This window comes from Gossypium raimondii, chromosome 3 (genome assembly GCF_025698545.1).
Source record: "Gossypium raimondii isolate GPD5lz chromosome 3, ASM2569854v1, whole genome shotgun sequence".
Classification (NCBI taxonomy): domain Eukaryota; kingdom Viridiplantae; phylum Streptophyta; class Magnoliopsida; order Malvales; family Malvaceae; genus Gossypium; species Gossypium raimondii.
Window position 1 is genome coordinate 45,709,518 of NC_068567.1, and position 19,184 is coordinate 45,728,701.

Sequence of the window (19,184 nt, forward strand, 5' to 3'; positions counted from 1 at the left end):
TAATTCAAAATTCTTCTAAATTCACACTTGACCCATAGTTATTAATTTATTAAATTTTAAAACTCACTAGTAGGATTTAGTGATCTCGAATCACTGTTTCCGACACCACTAAAAATTAGGATGTTACAGCGGCCCTTCAGCAACGTCTCTCAGGTTAAGACATCCTTGAGAACACAATGCGTAGGATGAAACTAAAAAAACACACCATTAGCATGAGCAAATTGTGAAACCGACAAAAGATTTTTCCTTATACTCGGCACACATAGAACATTAGACAAACATAATGACTTAGGTGGAGTAGGAATAATAGCATTACCAATCAAGGAGATCACTGCAGCAGAACCATCACCCATTAACAGAGATGACATACCTGAATACGGCGTGGCATCATGTAATGCAGACACATTGCGACAAACATGATGGCTTGCACCAGAATCAGGATACCAAGAAGTAGTGCCGACATTCACAGGAACATACGAATCATCACCACCATTAGATCCAACTTGAGCAGTATTAAGAGGAGAACCAGGTGAGTCAGAATAATCAGAAGCACATAAATTACCTAACCGAGGAAGCCCGATACATGGATCGGATCCATTGTATACCCGAGCACACAGTTTAGTAGACCGCAGTAACGGACCATCATGAGCTGGATAGTCACCAATTGAACCAGTAGGCCGCATACCCAGAGCGCCACTAATCGGTCCATTCGAGTGAGGACCAACCTGAACAAAATTAGAAGAAGGCACAACATTCAACCCATGTGAAGCATTTTGTCCATGGCCATCAAAAAAATCAGTCGGCCCATTTTTATCAAAATAAGGACGCCACGGTCCATTATTACATAGCCCATTATCATAATTAAAATCACGCATATTGGGCCTGGGCAAATTATGAAAAACATTACCATAAAAATCATATTGAGCATAAAACCTAGGTGGCCCACATGCAAACAAATGCTGACCATCAGCCGCATAATGGCTTTGACCAAAAAATTTCGGTTGCTAAGTCACAAAAGGCCCTTCCCTTTGTTGCACAAAATAACCAGAACCAGAACCATCAAAAACACGATCGGAGTTCCCTTAATACACAGTAGGAGGCACCGTCTACGAAGCATTGGAGTCCCGATGATAACGATAGTAGCATTTTTGATCCACGTGACCAAATCGACTGCAGATCTGGCATTGAATGCGAGATCTAAAACTCTTGCCATGACCACGAGAAGGCTCACGACCACCGCGAACAGCCCCTTCAACGGACGGCGCATTCTCAACAAGGGTCGCCTGCAAAACTACGTCCTGAAACACTCGCGTTTGACGCGTTTCGCATTCAAATAATGCATCAACCAGTCGCTGGAAAGACAAAACACCCGTCGACAATCGCGCGGAAGAAATAACCGCCTCAAACTCCGGCGGCAACCCCGCAAGCAGCACCTCAGTTTTCTCTTCTTCCGAAATGCGAGAACCAGACGCCTCTAAAAGTGCACACAAATCTTTAATACGAGCAACATAATTCCTAACAGAAAGGTTACCTTTCTTTAACGAATGAAGCTCGTACCGAATTCGCGATTGCTTCGCTCCAGTATCGACCGCAAACAGACTACTCGCCATAGTCCAAACGTCACAAGCCGTGCAAGCATTATTGAACGAAGACTGGTGAGAAGAACTTACAGTGGATAAAAGCCGGGAAGTCAATAGTCGATCTTGCTGTGTGAACACTAGAGCTGCCGGATTTGGAACTCGAGTGCCATCGGGATGTTGAATAAACCTCGACGGTGGAGATAAAGTGCCATCTAAAAAACCAGTAAGACCATAACCATCCACAATCAAATTGACTTGTTTACGCCATTGAAGAAAAGTGGCATCATCAAGCTTGATCACCTCATGCCTAGGAAAGGCAGTGGTGACACGATCAGTAGCAAACGCAGCAGACATCTGCTCACCAGAAGCAGAATCAACAGAAGCCATAATAGCCAAGAAGCAAAAGAATCACCAAGACCAACTGGCGAAAGATACCATGAAAGAATAAAGTAAAACAATGAAAAACTTTCTTATATTTCTCAACTTATTGAGTACAAACGAGAGATGACTATATATAGAGGTTAGAATAACTGCTCTCAACTGCATTTTACACCAGAATACCAACTAACTAACAGTTCCTAAATGACTCTCTAATAATATATAGTCATATATGTATATTTTATATATGCTCTAAAGCCATATCTCTCTGATAAATTATACTGTAGTTTTTTCACTCATTTTCTTTGTTTCTTTCCTTCCAGACATCTTTTAAATATATATTAAATCAGAAAAAAGAAAAAAAATTGAAGTGTATGAAACAAGTCTGAAACAGCAGTAGGCAGTTGTGAAAGAAACACAGAGATGAGATTTTATCCTCTTTAAGCAACGATATTTTTTATTATCCCCAATTTGCCCTTCTTTTACAGTCATATCTCACTTCTCAACCTTCCTTAAAAGTCTCTCCATTAGATCTTCTACAGTCCTACTCATAAGAACAATATCTTACAAGATGATCAGCTGGGGCGATCTTTACACCGTTTTAATGGTAGTGATTCCACTATACGTGGCTATGAACATAGCGTACGGTTCCGTCCGTTGGTGGAAGATATTCTCTCCTGACGAGTGCTCGGGAATCAATCGGTTCGTCACCATATTTGCAGTTCCTCTCCTGTCTTTCCATTTCATTTCGACCAACGACCCTTATGCCATGAACGTCAAGTTCATCGCCGCCGACACCCTGCAGAAACTTATCATGTTGTTTGCCCTTGGGTTGTGGGCTAATTTTACTACGAATGGGAGCCTGGAATGGATGATTACCATATTCTCTTTATCCACTCTTCCAAACACCCTCGTCATGGGCATTCCGCTGTTAATCGCTATGTACGGCGAGTACTCCGGAATGCTAATGGTTCAAGTCGTGGTTCTGCAGTGTATTATTTGGTATACTCTTCTACTTTTTCTGTTCGAGTACCATGGGGACAAAATGCTCATCATGGAGCAGTTCCCCGAAATGGCGGCTTCCATAGTTTCATTTAAAGTTGATTCCGATGTGGTTTCGCTTGACGAATGTGATTTTCTCTAAACCGACGCTGAAATCGGGGAAGGCTGGAAGCTTCACATTGTAGTGAGGAAATCCAATACATCGAGAAGGTCGTTGGGGCCTAGTTCGCTTCTGGCATTGACACCCAAGCCATCCAATCTCACTGGTGTTGAGATTTACATCTTGAGCTCGTCTCGAAATCCCACTCCCAAGGGCTCGAATTTTAACAACTCTGACTTTTATTCCATGATGGGCATTCAAGGATTTCCCGTAAGGCAATCTAATTTCGGTCTAGCTGATTTGTACTCTGTTCAGTCATCAAGGGGACTAACTCTAAGACCTTCCAATTTTGAAGAAAATAGTACGGTCATGTCTTCACGATTTGGATTTTATCCAGCACAGTCAGTTCCTTCTTCGTACCCTACTCCAAATCCTGAAATTTTCTCCCTCACAAAGAACGCTAGTAAAAACAGCCAGGCCTAGCACCAGCAGGAGAACAATAAAGTGAATCATGATGCAAAAGAACTGCATATGTTTGTGTGGAGTTCCAGTGCTTTACCGACATCAGAAGGTGATGGCCTTCACGTGTTTGGTGGGGCAGATTTTGGAGCATCCGAGCAATCTGGACAGTGTGATCAGGTCGCTAAAGGAATCAGGATGTTGGTCGCTGGTCACTCTCAAAACAAGGAAACCAAAGGTATATACACAAACTTCATTCATTCATTTATCTAAATTTGCTTTGAATTTTCTTAAAGTTTGTGAGCTTTTGGTGTGAAAACAATGGCAGCCAGTGGTGAGTTGGATGGAGAAAACTTTGGATTTGCTAGAAGAGATGGCGAAGACGAGAGAGAAATTGGAGGACCCTGTAATAGGCCCAATTTGCCTGGCCTGTTAATAAAATAAACCAAATTAAAAAACAAAATTAAACAGTCCGATAAATAGTCCAAATTACAAAAATCCACCAGACCCAATTACAGTGGCCCGATATTTGGCCCAAACCGTTTTAACCCAAACTACCCAAATTTTACCTAACCCCAAGCCCAATCACTAAACCCGATTATAATGGCCCAAAAGGCCCAAGTCACCTAACCCTAACCCAAAACCCAACTCAGCCTAACAGACTGAAACCCTAGGGTTTCTAGCTAGCCTCCAGCGCCGCAGCCAACAGGAGCCTCCAGCGCCGCAACAGTGACATCCTCAGCCCTGCACTCCGTACCTGCAAGAGACGAGCAAATGAGCAGTAAAAACAGGCAGCAAACGGTGAAAAGGAGAATTGGCAGAAAAATATTAGCAGCAAATAAAAAGAAAAATGTAAAATTTTATTATTCGGCTATAAAAAAGGGGTCGATTGTAATCTTTTTTTGTTAGAGGCAATCAAAATACAAAAAAAAAAACACCAAAAGGTGATTTCCGATTTCCTTTTTCTTTAGCAGTTTTTTTCTTCTGTTCTTTTTTCCATTTTTCATCTATCGATTGTTTTTTTTTTAAAAAAAGAAAACAAAAAGAGAAGGACGTACCTCGCGACTGGACCGATTGCCCTTTCTCCGTGGTCATCGGAGTTAGGGGCATGGTTCGGAGAGCCTCTAAAAAAGGCGATGAACCCTCGAGGTTATGGCACCAGAAAGAAAGAAAAATCTTACCTTTACAAGTGTGCCGACGGAACCCTCGTCTACACCGCCCGAATCGGAGTTTGGATGAAGGGTTTCATGTTTGAAACGGTGCAAATGGATGGTCGGGGGGCTTTTGATTTCTGATGCGGCGCAGGAAGGTTGGTTTAGGGTTTCTTAGGTTTAGTTTTTTATTTAATGCTGATTATTAAAACAGTGTCGTTTAGACCTTATTTCAATGATTTAAAACGGCACCGTATTGAGCTTACCCGATGACCCGACCCAGATTGCGGCTAGATCCGCGTGTTCTGGCATGGGGAGGGGTATTTGCGCGCCAAGCCCCTCTTGTTTTGTGGGGTTTCGATTTGATTTTCTTCAATCTTTTGATTTGAATTGCTTATTTGATTTTTTTGCAATCTGATCCACGGTTATACTGTGCCGTTTCCTTGTTATTTTGAGCACTTTCATTTTTGCGATTAATTGCTATAATTGTCCCTGTGATTTTCAATGATTTTAATGCGGATGTTGCTTCATTTATTTCAAATTAACCCTTAAAATTTTGTTTGGTTTCAAAATAGAGTACATATAACATGTATTTTAGTACACGTATGTATATATACAAAACACATTATTAATTTCAAACGATATTTTTATACATAAAAATACCTTATTCCTTTTAAATTTGTTATCTTATTTTAGTTATTTAACTTTTATATATTATTATTGCATATACTTTTTATTTATATAAATCCAAATGCAAATGTTAATGCTAAGCTATTCACTTTTATTTTATTGCATTTTTTATATATTTCTCTCTTTTAAAATTTATGCACACCTTTTATTATTTATTTATTTGTTTTAACTCCATTATCAAATTGTTTCAAATATTCATACTATTTGTTGTTATTACCATTTTATTAAATTGATTATGAATTTATGGGTTGCTTAATTTTTGGTGTGGATGTTTGTATAATATGACTTAAATCAATGTTTGTGTTGGCCTATTATTTGTTTAATTGTTTCTAATTCAAGTCTGAATTATTAGATGATCACTATTCAATCATGTTTCATTTGTAAGAGTTGTATTTTATTAAAATCATAATCGTTTTATTTTATAAACTTTAAAAAGGTTTGGTGTTTATGGGTTCTTGAGAGAATTGTGCCCTAACTTACTGGGCTTCAATTTTTCTCAATGAATTTATATCATCAAATATCCATTTCATTAAAACCATACAAATTGTTAAAATAAAATTCTTAAGATTTCAAATGTCGGATCCTAACTTATTGGATATGACATGTTGTTATCTCGATTTTAAATAAAGGCAATATTTGGTGTTTAGGAATTTTAAGAAATTGAACCCTAACTTACTGGGTTTCGATTTCTCGATTGACCCAAATAACCAAATATCCTTCTCAAAACGTAAGAATTTTTTTAAATTTAAAAAAGACAAATCTATCTTCGAAGATTGAATCGTTGCACTCTAACTCACTGAGTGTGACGGTTTATTTCTTTAAAGTGGGTAGGTCTCATTTTCCAATTCGATTATTAAAATTTTCTTTTCAAAGGATCGTATTTTAAAATCTTTTCAAAATTTTGACATTAAGACATTAAGCAGTCAATTCGGTACCAATTTTGGGCGTCACGAGGGTGCTAACCCTTCCTCGTGCGTAACCGACTCCCGAACTTATTTTCTCAAATCTCGCAGACCTAAAATTTATTTTTAATGGTGAATCGATCACACCTTAATAAAAGATCGCACTACACCAAAACAACTTTTTAGCGGCGTTTTTTTTCCTTTAAAAGCGCTAAAAGTATTCTTGACATTTTGAAAGCGCCATTTGTTTTCAACGCAAACTTTTATGCGTTTTTAGAAATAAACGCCACTATAGATCATGACCTTTAGTGGCGCTTTTCCCATAAACGCCGCTATAGATCAAGACCTTTAGCGGCGCCTCTTCCACAAACGCCGCTATAGATTGGGACCTTTAGCGGCGCTTTTGCACAAACGCCGATCGGTGGGAAAGAAAGGCTCAAGAGACGCAAGCACAGAAGGAGGGTTTAGAACGACAGATGATAGAAACTCAGAACCATCAAGCAGAATTGAAAGCTAGAATAGTGGAGCTCGAGAGATCGCTCACTCGGTATAGAAGTCGTAATACTATGATAGAATTAAAAGCAAGCCTGTGCAAGATTGAAGAAATGAAAAAGAAGATAGAGGAATTGGAGAATACATTACAAAGCTGCGGGCGAAGGATCAAAGTCTTGGAAGGAAATGAGGAGCATTGGAAAGAACAACTTTCTCATTTGCAGAATCAAATCCAGAACAGAGATTACATTATGGGTGAGGCCGTATCTCAGATTCGGGAGGTAGCTGATCTTCTGCAAACAATGGCGACTCAGGCTGACATTTTAAGTGTAAAGTATGAACTGGAGTCGGATCGGGGTCAGGAGTTAGCTTCATTATTGAAAGAAGTTAAAGCTATGAGCATTAGGGCAAAGTCATATCAGTAATTCATTTTATGTAAAGAATTTTGTTTATCAATGAAGTTTTCTAAAAAGAAATTGGATCAAAATCGACGCTCTTTTTGCATTCATTTCATGCATATACATTACATGACATCATATGCATTGAAAATTATTAAGAAAGATTTGAATTGGTTAAAATTCTACTTCAGTTAATCTGGGAAATGACAGAAACTCATCAACCGAGCACCGTTACGATACCCGTTCTAAGTCAAAAATTATGGATCAAAGGTTGGAAAAGCTAGAGCGACTTCAAAAGGAAATGCAAGATCAGTTGCGGATGCAAATGAAAGAACAAATGGAAAAGATTCAGCATGAAATGACGATAAAGATGCAGGAGTCTCAAGATGACCTAATGACTAAGTTGACGAAATTATTAACCAAGGAAGTGGACAAGGGGAATGGTCCTGTGGTTATTAATGAAGAAGAAGACAATGATCAACCTACCTATCCTCTAGGCTTTACGCCTTCACATGCGCAGGTTCAGACTGAGGTGCATCCGCATAAACCTTTTGTTTCAATAAGGCCTCAGCGGTTGCAAACTGATATTTCGATGTCGATCAACTTCCAGCCCGGATCAGGCTCTAATCCTGGTGAGATCCCGGTTAATCTTGCTGTCCCAGATTTCGATGAAGTAGCTAAGAAGGATAAGACGAAGGAAGAATTTCCAAAGCAGTTTGAGGAGAAATGGAAATGGATTGAAGAGAAAGTCAGGGCTATGGAAAGCATTGACAGCTATCATGGAATAGAGGCAAAAGATCTGAGCTTGGTCCCAGACTTGGTACTTCTTTACAAATTTAAGATGCCGGAATTCGAGAATTATAGTGGGACCAGTTGCCCGGAAGCCCATATCACTATGTTCTGTAGGAGAATGACGGGGTATATTAATAATGATCAATTATTAATACATTGTTTTCAGGAGAGTATTACAGGAGCGGCGTCGAAATGGTACAATCAGCTGAGTAGAACCAAAATTACTACTTGGAGAGATTTGGCGCAAGCTTTCATGAGGTAGTACAATCATGTCTCAGAAATGATGCCTGACAGAATAACATTGCAGAATCTAGAAAAGAAACCGAACGACAGCTTCAGCCAGTATGAGCAGAGATGGAGGGAGGTGGCGGTTCAGGTACAACCACCCCTTTTGGAAAAATAAATGACGACGCTTTTTATTAATACATTAAAAGCCCCGTTCATCACTCACATGTTGGGAAGTGCTTCAAAAAATTTCTCGGATATAATCATGAATGGTGAAATGATTGAGCATGCTATTAAAAGTGGAAAAATAGATGGGGGAGAGAGTAATAGAAGGACAGTCCCGAAGAAAAGAGAAAATGAAGTAGGTAATGTGAATGCCTACAGCAAGTCAATTACAGTGAATCAACCAAGGAAAGTGGTTGCTAATTAACAAGGATCATCAAAACAAGAGTCGGGAGCTAGGCAAAATACTGAGAAGCCCCAGTTCACGCCAATTTCGATGTCATATAAGGAGTTGTATCAGAATTTATTCAATGCACATGTTGTTTCTCCTTTTTACTTAAGCCCTTTGCAACCCCCGTATCCCAAATGGTATGATACGAACACACAATGTGATTACCATGTGGGAATTACAGGGCATTCAATAGAGAATTGCACGGCTTTCAAGAAGGTAGTCGAAAGACTCATCAGCATGGGTGTTGTCAAATTTGATGACTCGCCTAACGCAGAGAATCCGCTACCTAATCACGCTAATAAGGGGGTGAATATGATAAGTGAAAGTATGGGAGAAGAAGTGAAGAGTGACATTGCTGAAGTAAAAACGCCGTTGAAATGGGTTTGGAGAGAGATGACGAAGAGAGGACTAGTCAGTTCAGATTCTGAAGAAAGATATGAGACTGAAAACTATTGTGAATTCCAACGTGAAGTAGGACATGAGATTTAAGAATGTGAGGGATTCAAGACTCTGGTCCGAAACATAATGGATGACAAAGAAATGAGGTTTTATGAAGAAGTGGAGGGTAAAAAAGATATATGAGCATCAGAATTGGCAGCGAAGACTCCGGAAATGACTCATCCTGTGGTCATTATCTCACGCCCTAAGAGCAATGAGGCTAGGGTTCAGATAACACCAAAAATTTTAATTCAAAAACCATCAAATTTCTCATATAAGGATGATAAAATGGTCCCCTAGAATTACGGATGCAATGTGACAATCCTAGGAAACGAAGTTGAGAGCAATATGGTAAAAGAAAATCAGGAAAAGGGTTCTGATACGCGTAGTGGGAAACGTTATGATACCCAAGCCGGAGAAAGGACTCTGATGGGGGTTCTTATTTGCGCGCCAAGCCCCTATTGTTTTGTGGGGTTTCGATTTGATTTTCTTCAATCTTTTGATTTGAATCACTCATTTGATTTTGTTTGCAAGCTGATCCACGATTATAGTGTGTCGTTTCCTTGTTATTTTGAGCACTTTCATTTTTGCGATTAATTACTATAATTGTCCCTGTGATTTTCAATGATTTTAATGCGGATGTTGCTTCATTTATTTCAAATTAACCCTTAAAATTTTGTTTGGTTTCAAAATAGATCCACTTTCATTAAACTAATTGGTTTATTATCATTGATTTTATTTGTTGATATTATCTTAATAGTATATTTATATATATATATATTAGTTAACCTAATTTTCTATAAATTCATAATATCTCATATTTTCATACATATGTACATATAACATGTATTTTAGTACACGTATGTATATATACAAAAACACATTATTAATTTCAAACGATATTTTTATACATAAAAAATACCTTATTCCTTTTAAATTTGTTATCTTATTTTAGTGATTTAACTTTTATATATTATTATTGCATATACTTTTTATTTATATAAATCCAAATGCAAATGTTAATGCTAAGCTATTCACTTTTATTTTATTGCATTTTTTTATATATTTCTCTCTTTTAAAATTTATGCAAACTTTTTATTGTTTATTTATTTATTTTAACTCCATTATCAAATTGTTTCAAATATTCATACTATTTGTTGTTATTACCATTTTATTAAATGGATTATGAATTTATGGGTTGCTTAATTTTTGGTGTGGATGTTTGTATAATATGACTTAAATCGGTGTTTGTATTAGCCTATTATTCGTTTAATTGTTTCTAATTCAAGTTTGAATTATTAGATGTATCACTATTCAATCATTTTTCGTTTGTAAGAGTTGTATTTTATTAAAATCGTAATCGTTTTATTTTATAAACTTTAAAAGGTTTGGTGTTTATGGGTTCTCGAGAGAATTGTGCCCAACTTACTGGGCTTCAATTTTTCTCAATGAATTTATATCATCAAATATGCATTTCATTAAAACCATACAAATTGTTAAAATAAAATTCTTAAGATTTCAAATGTTGGATTCTAACTTATTGGATATGACATGTTGTTATCTCGATTTTAAATAAAGGCAATATTTGGTGTTTAGGAATTTTAAGAAATTGAACCCTAACTTACTGGGTTTCTATTTCTCGATTGACCCAAATAACCAAATATTCTTCTCAAAACGTATGAATTTTTTTAAATTTAAAAAAGACAAATCTATCTTCGAAGATTGAATCGTTGCACTCTAACTCACTAAGTGTGACGATTTATTTCTTTAAAGTGGGTAAGTCTCATTTTCCAATTCGATTATTAAAATTTTCTTTTCAAAGGATCGTATTTTAAAATCTTTTCAAAATTTCGACATTAAGACATTAAACAGTCAATCCGGTACCAATTTTGGGCGTCACGAGAGTGCTAACCCTTCCTCGTGTGTAACCGACTCCTGGACCTATTTTCTCAAATCTCGCAGACCTAAAATTTATTTTTAATGGTGAATCGATCACACCTTAATAAAAGATCGGTGGCGACTCCCAAAGTTTTCTTTTTTAAAAGTCGATTTCTGTTTTTCAAAATTTAAAAATGATTTCGACAGACCCAATGAACTCAATAAGTTGAAGTCCAATTCAATAGCGGAGCTCCACCCTAAGGCCGCTGCTGGAGCACCTACCAGTGGTGGCAAACAAATGCCTCCCGCGGGTGTAATGATTCGATTTGATCTTGATCATGGTTTGACGGAAGCTTATCCGAAAGCCCAACACGTATTGCAGCATCATTGGACTGGTTTGGTCCCTAATTACTTTCAGGTGAACTGATCATTTTGGCAGTAAATTTTTAATGATACAACCTTCAAACTTTGTTCACCTTATTTGGATATTTTAAGACGTCATAAATTTACTGGTCTGGGGGGGGTTTGAATCGCAGGTGGCATGTGAGTATGCCAAAAATATTAGAGAAATCTATCTCCATCTTGTCAGATGCTGGACTAGGAATGGCCATGTTTAGCTTAGGTAAGCATTTTCTTCTTCATTCAAATTTATGGTTTACTAGGAAAAATCCTCATGTGTTTTTTCTAATATGGTAAAAAGGTCTGTTTATGGCCCTGCAACCCAAGTTGATCGCTCGCGGGAACTCTGTAGCTACCTTTGCCATGGCGGTTAGGTTATTGACCGGCCCCGCTGTCATGGCTGCTGCTTCCATTGCAGTAGGGCTACGCGGCACGGTCCTCCATAACTATTTACCATTAATAATAATAATAATAATAATAATAATAATAAAATCCTTTCCTCCATAACTATTTCCCTTGTTTGAATGTCACAACTGATTCAGTTAATTTTCTTGCAATTAATAGGCTGCTCTCCCACAAGGAATTGTACCCTTTCACTACACCAAAACAGGCTTTTAGCGGCGCTTTTTTAGGCCTTTAGCGGCGCTTTTTAGCGCCGCAAATAAGCGCCGCAAAAGATGCCGCAAAAGATGCCGCTAAAGATAGTAGCGGCGCTTTCACAAAAAATGCCGCTAAAGGTGTTGGTCTATAGCGGCGCTTCTATCACAAACGCCGCTGAAGACTAAGAGTTTTAGCGGCGTTTTTAATATAACCGCCGCTATAGATTGGTGTCTTTAGCGGCGTTTTCTGGATAAGCGCCGCTATAGATCAGGGTCTTTAGCGGCGTTTTTTATATAAGCGCCGCTATAGATCATAGCCTTGGGCGCTTTTGCCAAAACGCCGCAATAGACCTCGATCTATAGCGGCGCTTATCCGAAGCGCAAATCGACCTCGATCTATAGCGGCGCTTATCCGAAAACGCTAAATACCCTTTGTCTATATAAGGCGGTAACAAAAAAAAACGCCGCTAAAGACCTAATCTATATAGCGCTTTTACCAAAACGCCGCTAAATTTGGCAGATTGTAAATTTTTTTATATTTTACGCCTCTGTAAAAAACAAATCAAAAGAAATCATATCTAAACCAAATAAAAGTAACAAATCTATGGATTAAACAAATAATATAATAAATATCAATAAATATAAACAAATTCGTATTATTCTTACAAAAATGTTAAAAGTTAAAATGATAATTGAAAGTCAAAATTGAAGTATATTTACACGATAGTCTAAGACGGCGGCTGTTGCGACTGCTGAAACATCTTCATCATACTCTGGAGCTGCTGCTAGAGTTCATCGAACTTTTGACGCTGCTCTGCTTCCCTCGCTGCAGCCTCTGCTTCCCTCGCTTTAGCCTCTGCTTCCCTTGCTGCAGCCTGTTCTTCTCTCGCTGCCGCCTCTGCTTCTCTTCTTTGCCAGATCTGCTCTAAGTCTTTGAGTTCTTCATACTTTCGTTGAACCTCAGCTTCTCTCGCTGCTGCATCTGCTTTAAGTTGTAGCTGGAGTTCTTCATATCTTTTTTGAACATCAGCTTCTCTCGATGTTGCCTCCGCTTTAAGTTGTGTAATTTGCTCAGTTGTTGTCGCTTGCATCGAGCAATCTGGTCTCTTAACCTCGAACTTGACTTTTCGACTCCCCAAGGCATATCTTTGCTATGAGCTAGATCCAAAATATTGGGACGGGTTAACAAAAGATCCTTGGAATCGAACCGACCATACCTTTCAGACCCAAAACTTCGGTGATAATCCAGTTATCAATGTCGTCAATATGAAACGAACTATCATTGGATGCAATCACGTCGTACTCGCCTTTTTATTCTTTAATTTTTCCTAAAAATAAATCACACATAGATAGGAGCATAATATATATTAAAATAAGAATGCAACATAACTTAACAATATTTGCATTATAATAAATGAAATAAATCATTAGAAAGTAAACACTATATAAATAATTAAAACAAGTGAAATTGTATTAAGCAAACGTACCATAATTTCTGCAGCTTCAGGAGTCATAGGGTTTCCATCTTTCTTCCTATGTGTAATGTCAAAAAGTTGAAGTCGTCCAACTTTTTGACCGGACGACAGTTCCTACAATACAATAGTAAAAATATTAATTGATAGAAAGTAATAAATATCTGCCAATATTAAAAGCATTTCAAAATACCTCTGCATGAGCTACACACATAAAACTTTTCGACCCAATTTGTGTGAGTGAATTTTTATTCTTGCCTACTGCTTTTCCAACTTGTTCACGATCCTACATTATGAAATTATTAGTACGTTAATTAGGAAATACTATACACCAAAATAATTACAAAATTTTATAAGTTACACATACCTCTCCTTTCTTCGAAGTCCAAAATCTAACGACCTCTTCCCACTGGTACCTCAGCATTCCCGGCGGGACATTTTGTAATCTCTCGTCGAGTGTTGTTTTTGTTTTAAAATATTCTTTCTTTAAAGTGCTCTTAATGCCTTCTTTACATAAGCATCGGAGACCTCTAGAGCAAATCTCGCCTACAAAAAACACAACTTAAGAAAGTAAATGTAAACGAAACTTAAACCCAAGTATTATAAATGACATACACGTTTTGTTACCTTAATTTAAGATATAACATTATTTCTTAAAATTGATCATCCTAATTGAGTTATACTCTTCAATTTTTTATTAAACCGAAGCCATCAATAAGAGAATTGGTTGAAAATTGTTGAGCTGTATCCTTATCAATTTTTTATACTGGCTTTGGTAGTTTCGATTAAGGGTTGTATTTGCTCTCCCTCCTCCTTTTTACTTGCGATCTGGTGTGTTTTTTTACCGAGGTTCTTTGGTAGTGGATTTGGTTATGATGATGTTCGGGTTGACTGGGGTTTTGGGTGTGAGGTTGACGGTAGGTGCAAGCTGAAGTAGTGATCTGGACTCTGATTTAGTGAATAGTGTGATGGTAGGGCTGGAGTAGAGGTTGGAGCAGTTGGCGCTGGTGAAGATGGGAGAGGGAGTTGTCCTTGGCAGTGGTGGTTGGCGACTTTGACTCCATCAACAGGCTCAAGGTCATATGGACCAAATATTGTAAAATACATTTTCAGAATTATATAAATCTAACATTAATGGTCAAAGCCAAAAATATATATATGTATTTAGCATAAAAAATAAAAGGATCATACATTACCCAAATAGTGAAAATGGATCCAAATTCAATCAAAGTCCTCTAATTAATTTGTCCAAATCAACATTGATTCAGAATTTAGAATTTTCTTTTCATTTGAAAAATTAAACTCAATAATTGGTAGACTTAAATAAAATTTGGTGTCTACACTACTCAATAATTACCAGCTAACAAAGTGATGAATTCAACTACAGTAAATTTGGTTAACATCAGTTTTGGATTTCATTCATGGACTCATTAAGTTAATAATAATCATAATAATTAAAGTAAGAAAGTGATGAACATTTGCTTTAACTAATAAATTTAGCAAATTAAATATACATACCTCTTAAAGTTCACAAGGAAGTAAAGGCTGCAAGGAAGTAGAGGCTGCAAGTTCCTGGGATTGCTTCACGATTGAATTTCCAGCAGTTTATCAATTGATCAAAAAGTCTACTTTCTGCTGCAGTTGACTAAGAAAACATTATACAGGGTCATCTATACAGAGATGAGCCAAGCAACAATAAGGGAAATAACATATATAAAGAGAAAGCAGCAGTTTAAAATATACAATATGCATATAATTTTTTATGACAAAACATGCAGACATAAATTTTAAATTTCAAAATATACATATATTCATACCTAACACTAATCTCATTTAACTCGAATTCATACCCAACACTCATCTCATTTAACTCGAATATCATAGATGGCAAATACGTCAGTAAGACTAACCAAAACCAAAACATGTAAAGGGATAGTGAAAGTGAATCTATTGAGCTCTCCCCTAAGCCAATGTTACAAAAATGAATTGCCATTGATCCAAACCCAAAATGCACAAAAAAATACGGGAAAGGGGAAGTCCATCGATACCAGAAAATAATGTTGTTCGGCTATCAGAAAGGGATTGAGCAATTGGGAAATTGGGGAAAATACTTTGGGGAAGAATAACTTGGGGGAAATTGGGGGAAAAGAAGTTGGGAAATTGGGGAAATGAAATCGTGGAAATTTGACTTGGGGGAACACTAAAGGAAATTCCCAAATTCCCAAACCCTTGACACGCAAAAACGCCGAAATTCCCCGAATTCCCAAACAAACAGGCCAAAGGTTGGTGATTGAATTTATTATTTAAACCCCAGTTTCCCAAATTACACTTAACCCAAACCCTAAATCAAGATACAGCGATTTAAAAGACAAAAAGCTTACCTTTTTCACCACAAATTCCGCAACTTTGATGGTATCCTGTCAAGATTAGCTCAACTGTTGCTTCGTTTCACCCGATTTATGAGTTCTCCTCTCCCTTTTTTCCTTTGTATTTTCTCTTTCGATATTATAGCTTTCGTTTTCTCCTCTCGATTACATTTACATTTGTGTTACGCCTTACAGAAAATGATAAGTAAAAACACGCGGAACAGAAACGGCGTCGTTTTGCCAAAATTTTAAGACACCATTCCGGCGTTTGTTAGGAAAACGCCACTATTTCTTGTATATTTCCGGCGTTTCCAAAAAACGCCACTACAAATTGAAGTTATAATCTGAAACGGCGCCGTTTAATAAAGCTTTAATGCATATTTCAAACTATTTTTTAACTTATTAAACTTAATTCTATTTAAAATAATATTTAAATGACAAAAACATTAATATAATTGATATCAATTGGTACTTTAATTTGGTTTTTTAAAACATTATTTAAAGAAATTAATCTAAACTAACCTAATTAAAATCCTTATCTGACCCCTGAAACCCTAAACCATAAATTCTAAACCACTAACCCTTAGCCCGTAACTCGTAAAACTTAAACCCCTAACCCTATATCCCAAACCTTAAATCCATATATACCCCCTAATCTTTAAAATAGCACGGCCATCAGAAATAATCCCTAAATCTTTAATAATCATATATAAAATAGTTATAATTGATTAAACAATAATTAATAGTAATAAAACTTTTAATAATTTGTAATATTACATTTATAATATTTATTTTTTGTATAAAGTTTGAAATTTATAATATTTAATTTTATTGATAAATAAATAAATTTAAACTATATACTCATAATTTCAATATATTAAATTTATTATATATTATATATTTTAGAAATATATATATAAGAACATATTTGATAAAACTAAATTAATCTAATAACTTAACTCTAACATAACCGTTGAAACCCTAAACCCGGCCCAAATCCATAACCCCCTAGCCCCTTACCCCTAAATCCCCTAACCCCTAAAGCATAACCCTTAAACCCTAAATCCCCCTAGCTAACACCTAAACCTTAAAATTTTCAATTCCACAAACAAGCGGTGGCGTTTTCACAAAATTGTGAACATATTGATAATTATCGATTAATCGACATGCATAAAGTGATCATAATCTACCTATTATAATATTCAATATATTAAATTTATTCTTGAATATCTATTTTACAAATATATAAGAACGTATATATTGATCACCATAAAAATGATAAAAAACAAATCTAATTAATTAAACCCTAACACATAACCGTTGAAATTAACCCTAAATCTCAAACCCCAAAACCTCTAACCCTTAATTAACCTTAAATCCCCAATTACCTTAAATCTATACCCGTACTCATTAAAATACCATCCATAAAAAAATCCTAAATCTTTAATATATATATAATCATAATTAAATTAAATATATAGTCAATAATTATTGTTAAAATATATATAAATTAGTCGAACAATATATACGTACTACCAAAATTAATTTATTACCCTTATAAAAAGTTAATTCTATTTTTAATTTACTATTTACATTAATACAACAATTTAAGTTTTACTATATTTTATTTTATTCATAATTTAATACATTTTCTCTAGTAAATTAGTTTAAATCAACTGTTATAAATAGTTAGCTGTTACATATATACGACTTCTCTTTAATAAAAACTTTTTTTATTAATCAATATTATTTGTTAATTATAATTTAAATGTAAATTGTCCCACTATATATATATAATAAATAGAACAAAATATTAATTATTTCAACTTATAAGATTTTTGTTACTATTAGCGGCGCTTCGGCAAAAACGCCGCTAAAGATTAATACATTCGCGGCGCTTAGATACAAACGCCACTGAATACAGGAGAATTAGCGGCGCATATATAAAAACGCCGCTAAAGACCCGAGCATTAGCGGCGCATAGGCGAAAACGCCGCTATAGACACAGAGCATTATCAACGCTTAGACGAAAACGCCGCTAAAGACTCGGAGCATTAGCGGCGCTGAGACGAAAGCGCCGCTAAAGACTCGGAGCATTAGCGGCGCTTATACGAAAATGCCGCTATAGACCCGAGCATTAGCGGTGCTTAGACAAAAACGCCGCTATAGACCCGAGCATTAGCGGCGCTTAGACAAAACGCCGCTATAGACTGAGCATTAGCGCTTAGACAAAAACGCCGCTAAATGTTTAAAAATTCGCAAAAAACGACGCCGTTCGTCTTAGGTTTTTTGTGGCGCTTTATATAAAACGCCGTTAATTCCTATTTTTAGCGGCGCTTCCGTATAAACGCCGCTGATGCTCTACCTTTAGCGGCGCTTTGGCTAAATCGCCGCTAATGCTCTATTTTTTGTGGCGCTTTTGTTCCAAACGCCGCAAAAAGTGCCGCCAAAAGCCTATTCTGGTGTAGTGTTTGTATTCGCCAAGGAGTTCACCCTGCAATTCTTAGCATCGCGTAAGTATATTAACGTACTTGAAAATCGGAATATGTATAATCAGAACTGATATCTTGAAGTGCAAACGTGCAGGGTTATTTTTGGGATGTTGATAGCATTACCGATAACACTGGTGTACTACATTCTTCTAGAGCTGTGAGGCTTTTCTTTTGTTTTTCAGTCATAGGAGGGGTGTTATACGTTTGGGAGCAAGCATTCATCAAAATTGGATTACATCCTTAATCAAAAGCACGAGGATTTCCCGGGAAAGAAACTTCCATTACAAAATAATTTGCCAAAGGGCTCCAAACTATTTGGAGCTAATGCTTAGGTAAAGGTAATTGACTTAGGGTAAGTTTGGATGGGCGATGCGTTTACTTACGGTTAATGTAAAAACAGCGGTAGCAATAAGATTAGATACTGTAGTGATACTGTAGCGTAAGACAAAAAGTAAACTAAATGTACCGCACCGCACCCAATCGCCTATCTAAACCCACCCTTAATGGAATATCCAACCAATTAAACCAGCACAATATGGGAGACATTAAAGAGCAAAACCAGGGTTGTTTCCACTTGATATTATGCTTTGTTGTAAAGTTTAATGTCTTTGTATTTGCAAATCGACAAAGGGATATGATTAATGAAATCAAGTAGAAGGGGAAAAAAAGGGATTTTCTATATATTTCTTTTAATAATAGATTAGTAAAAATGAGTATCTGTTTTGTTGTTAGTGTTGGTTTTGATCGTCCGTAGAAGCAGCAATTATTTGCGGTTGTCGTGTTGCTTTGGTTTGTGTACTTTTAAGCTGTTTTAGGATATTGTTTTATGATTATGAAAAAGATCCAAAAGGAGTTTATTGCTGATTAGTCAGTCTTTCACCCTTAATTAGAGATTTGGTTTTAGACAATGACATTTC

The 19,184-nt window shown here is 36.5% G+C and overlaps 2 protein-coding genes across 2 annotated transcripts; both read left to right on the forward strand.

Annotated features, from left to right (window-relative positions):
- The first annotated feature begins 2,529 nt into the window (after window positions 1–2,529).
- LOC105795917 (auxin efflux carrier component 3) lies at window positions 2,530–3,102 on the forward strand. The gene has a single exon (XM_012625566.2). It carries the CDS (start codon window positions 2,530–2,532, stop codon window positions 3,100–3,102), a length of 573 nt encoding a protein of 190 aa, XP_012481020.2.
- A 7,790-nt stretch (window positions 3,103–10,892) lies between these two features.
- LOC105794434 (auxin efflux carrier component 3-like) lies at window positions 10,893–18,487 on the forward strand. Its single transcript, XM_052628424.1, is given in 8 exon segments — window positions 10,893–11,264; window positions 11,266–11,357; window positions 11,476–11,561; window positions 11,640–11,810; window positions 11,901–11,948; window positions 14,367–14,372; window positions 18,264–18,288; window positions 18,362–18,487. Coding segments are annotated over 8 exon segments (522 nt in total). The 5' UTR covers window positions 10,893–11,237; the 3' UTR covers window positions 18,429–18,487.
- Window positions 18,488–19,184: the final 697 nt, after the last annotated feature.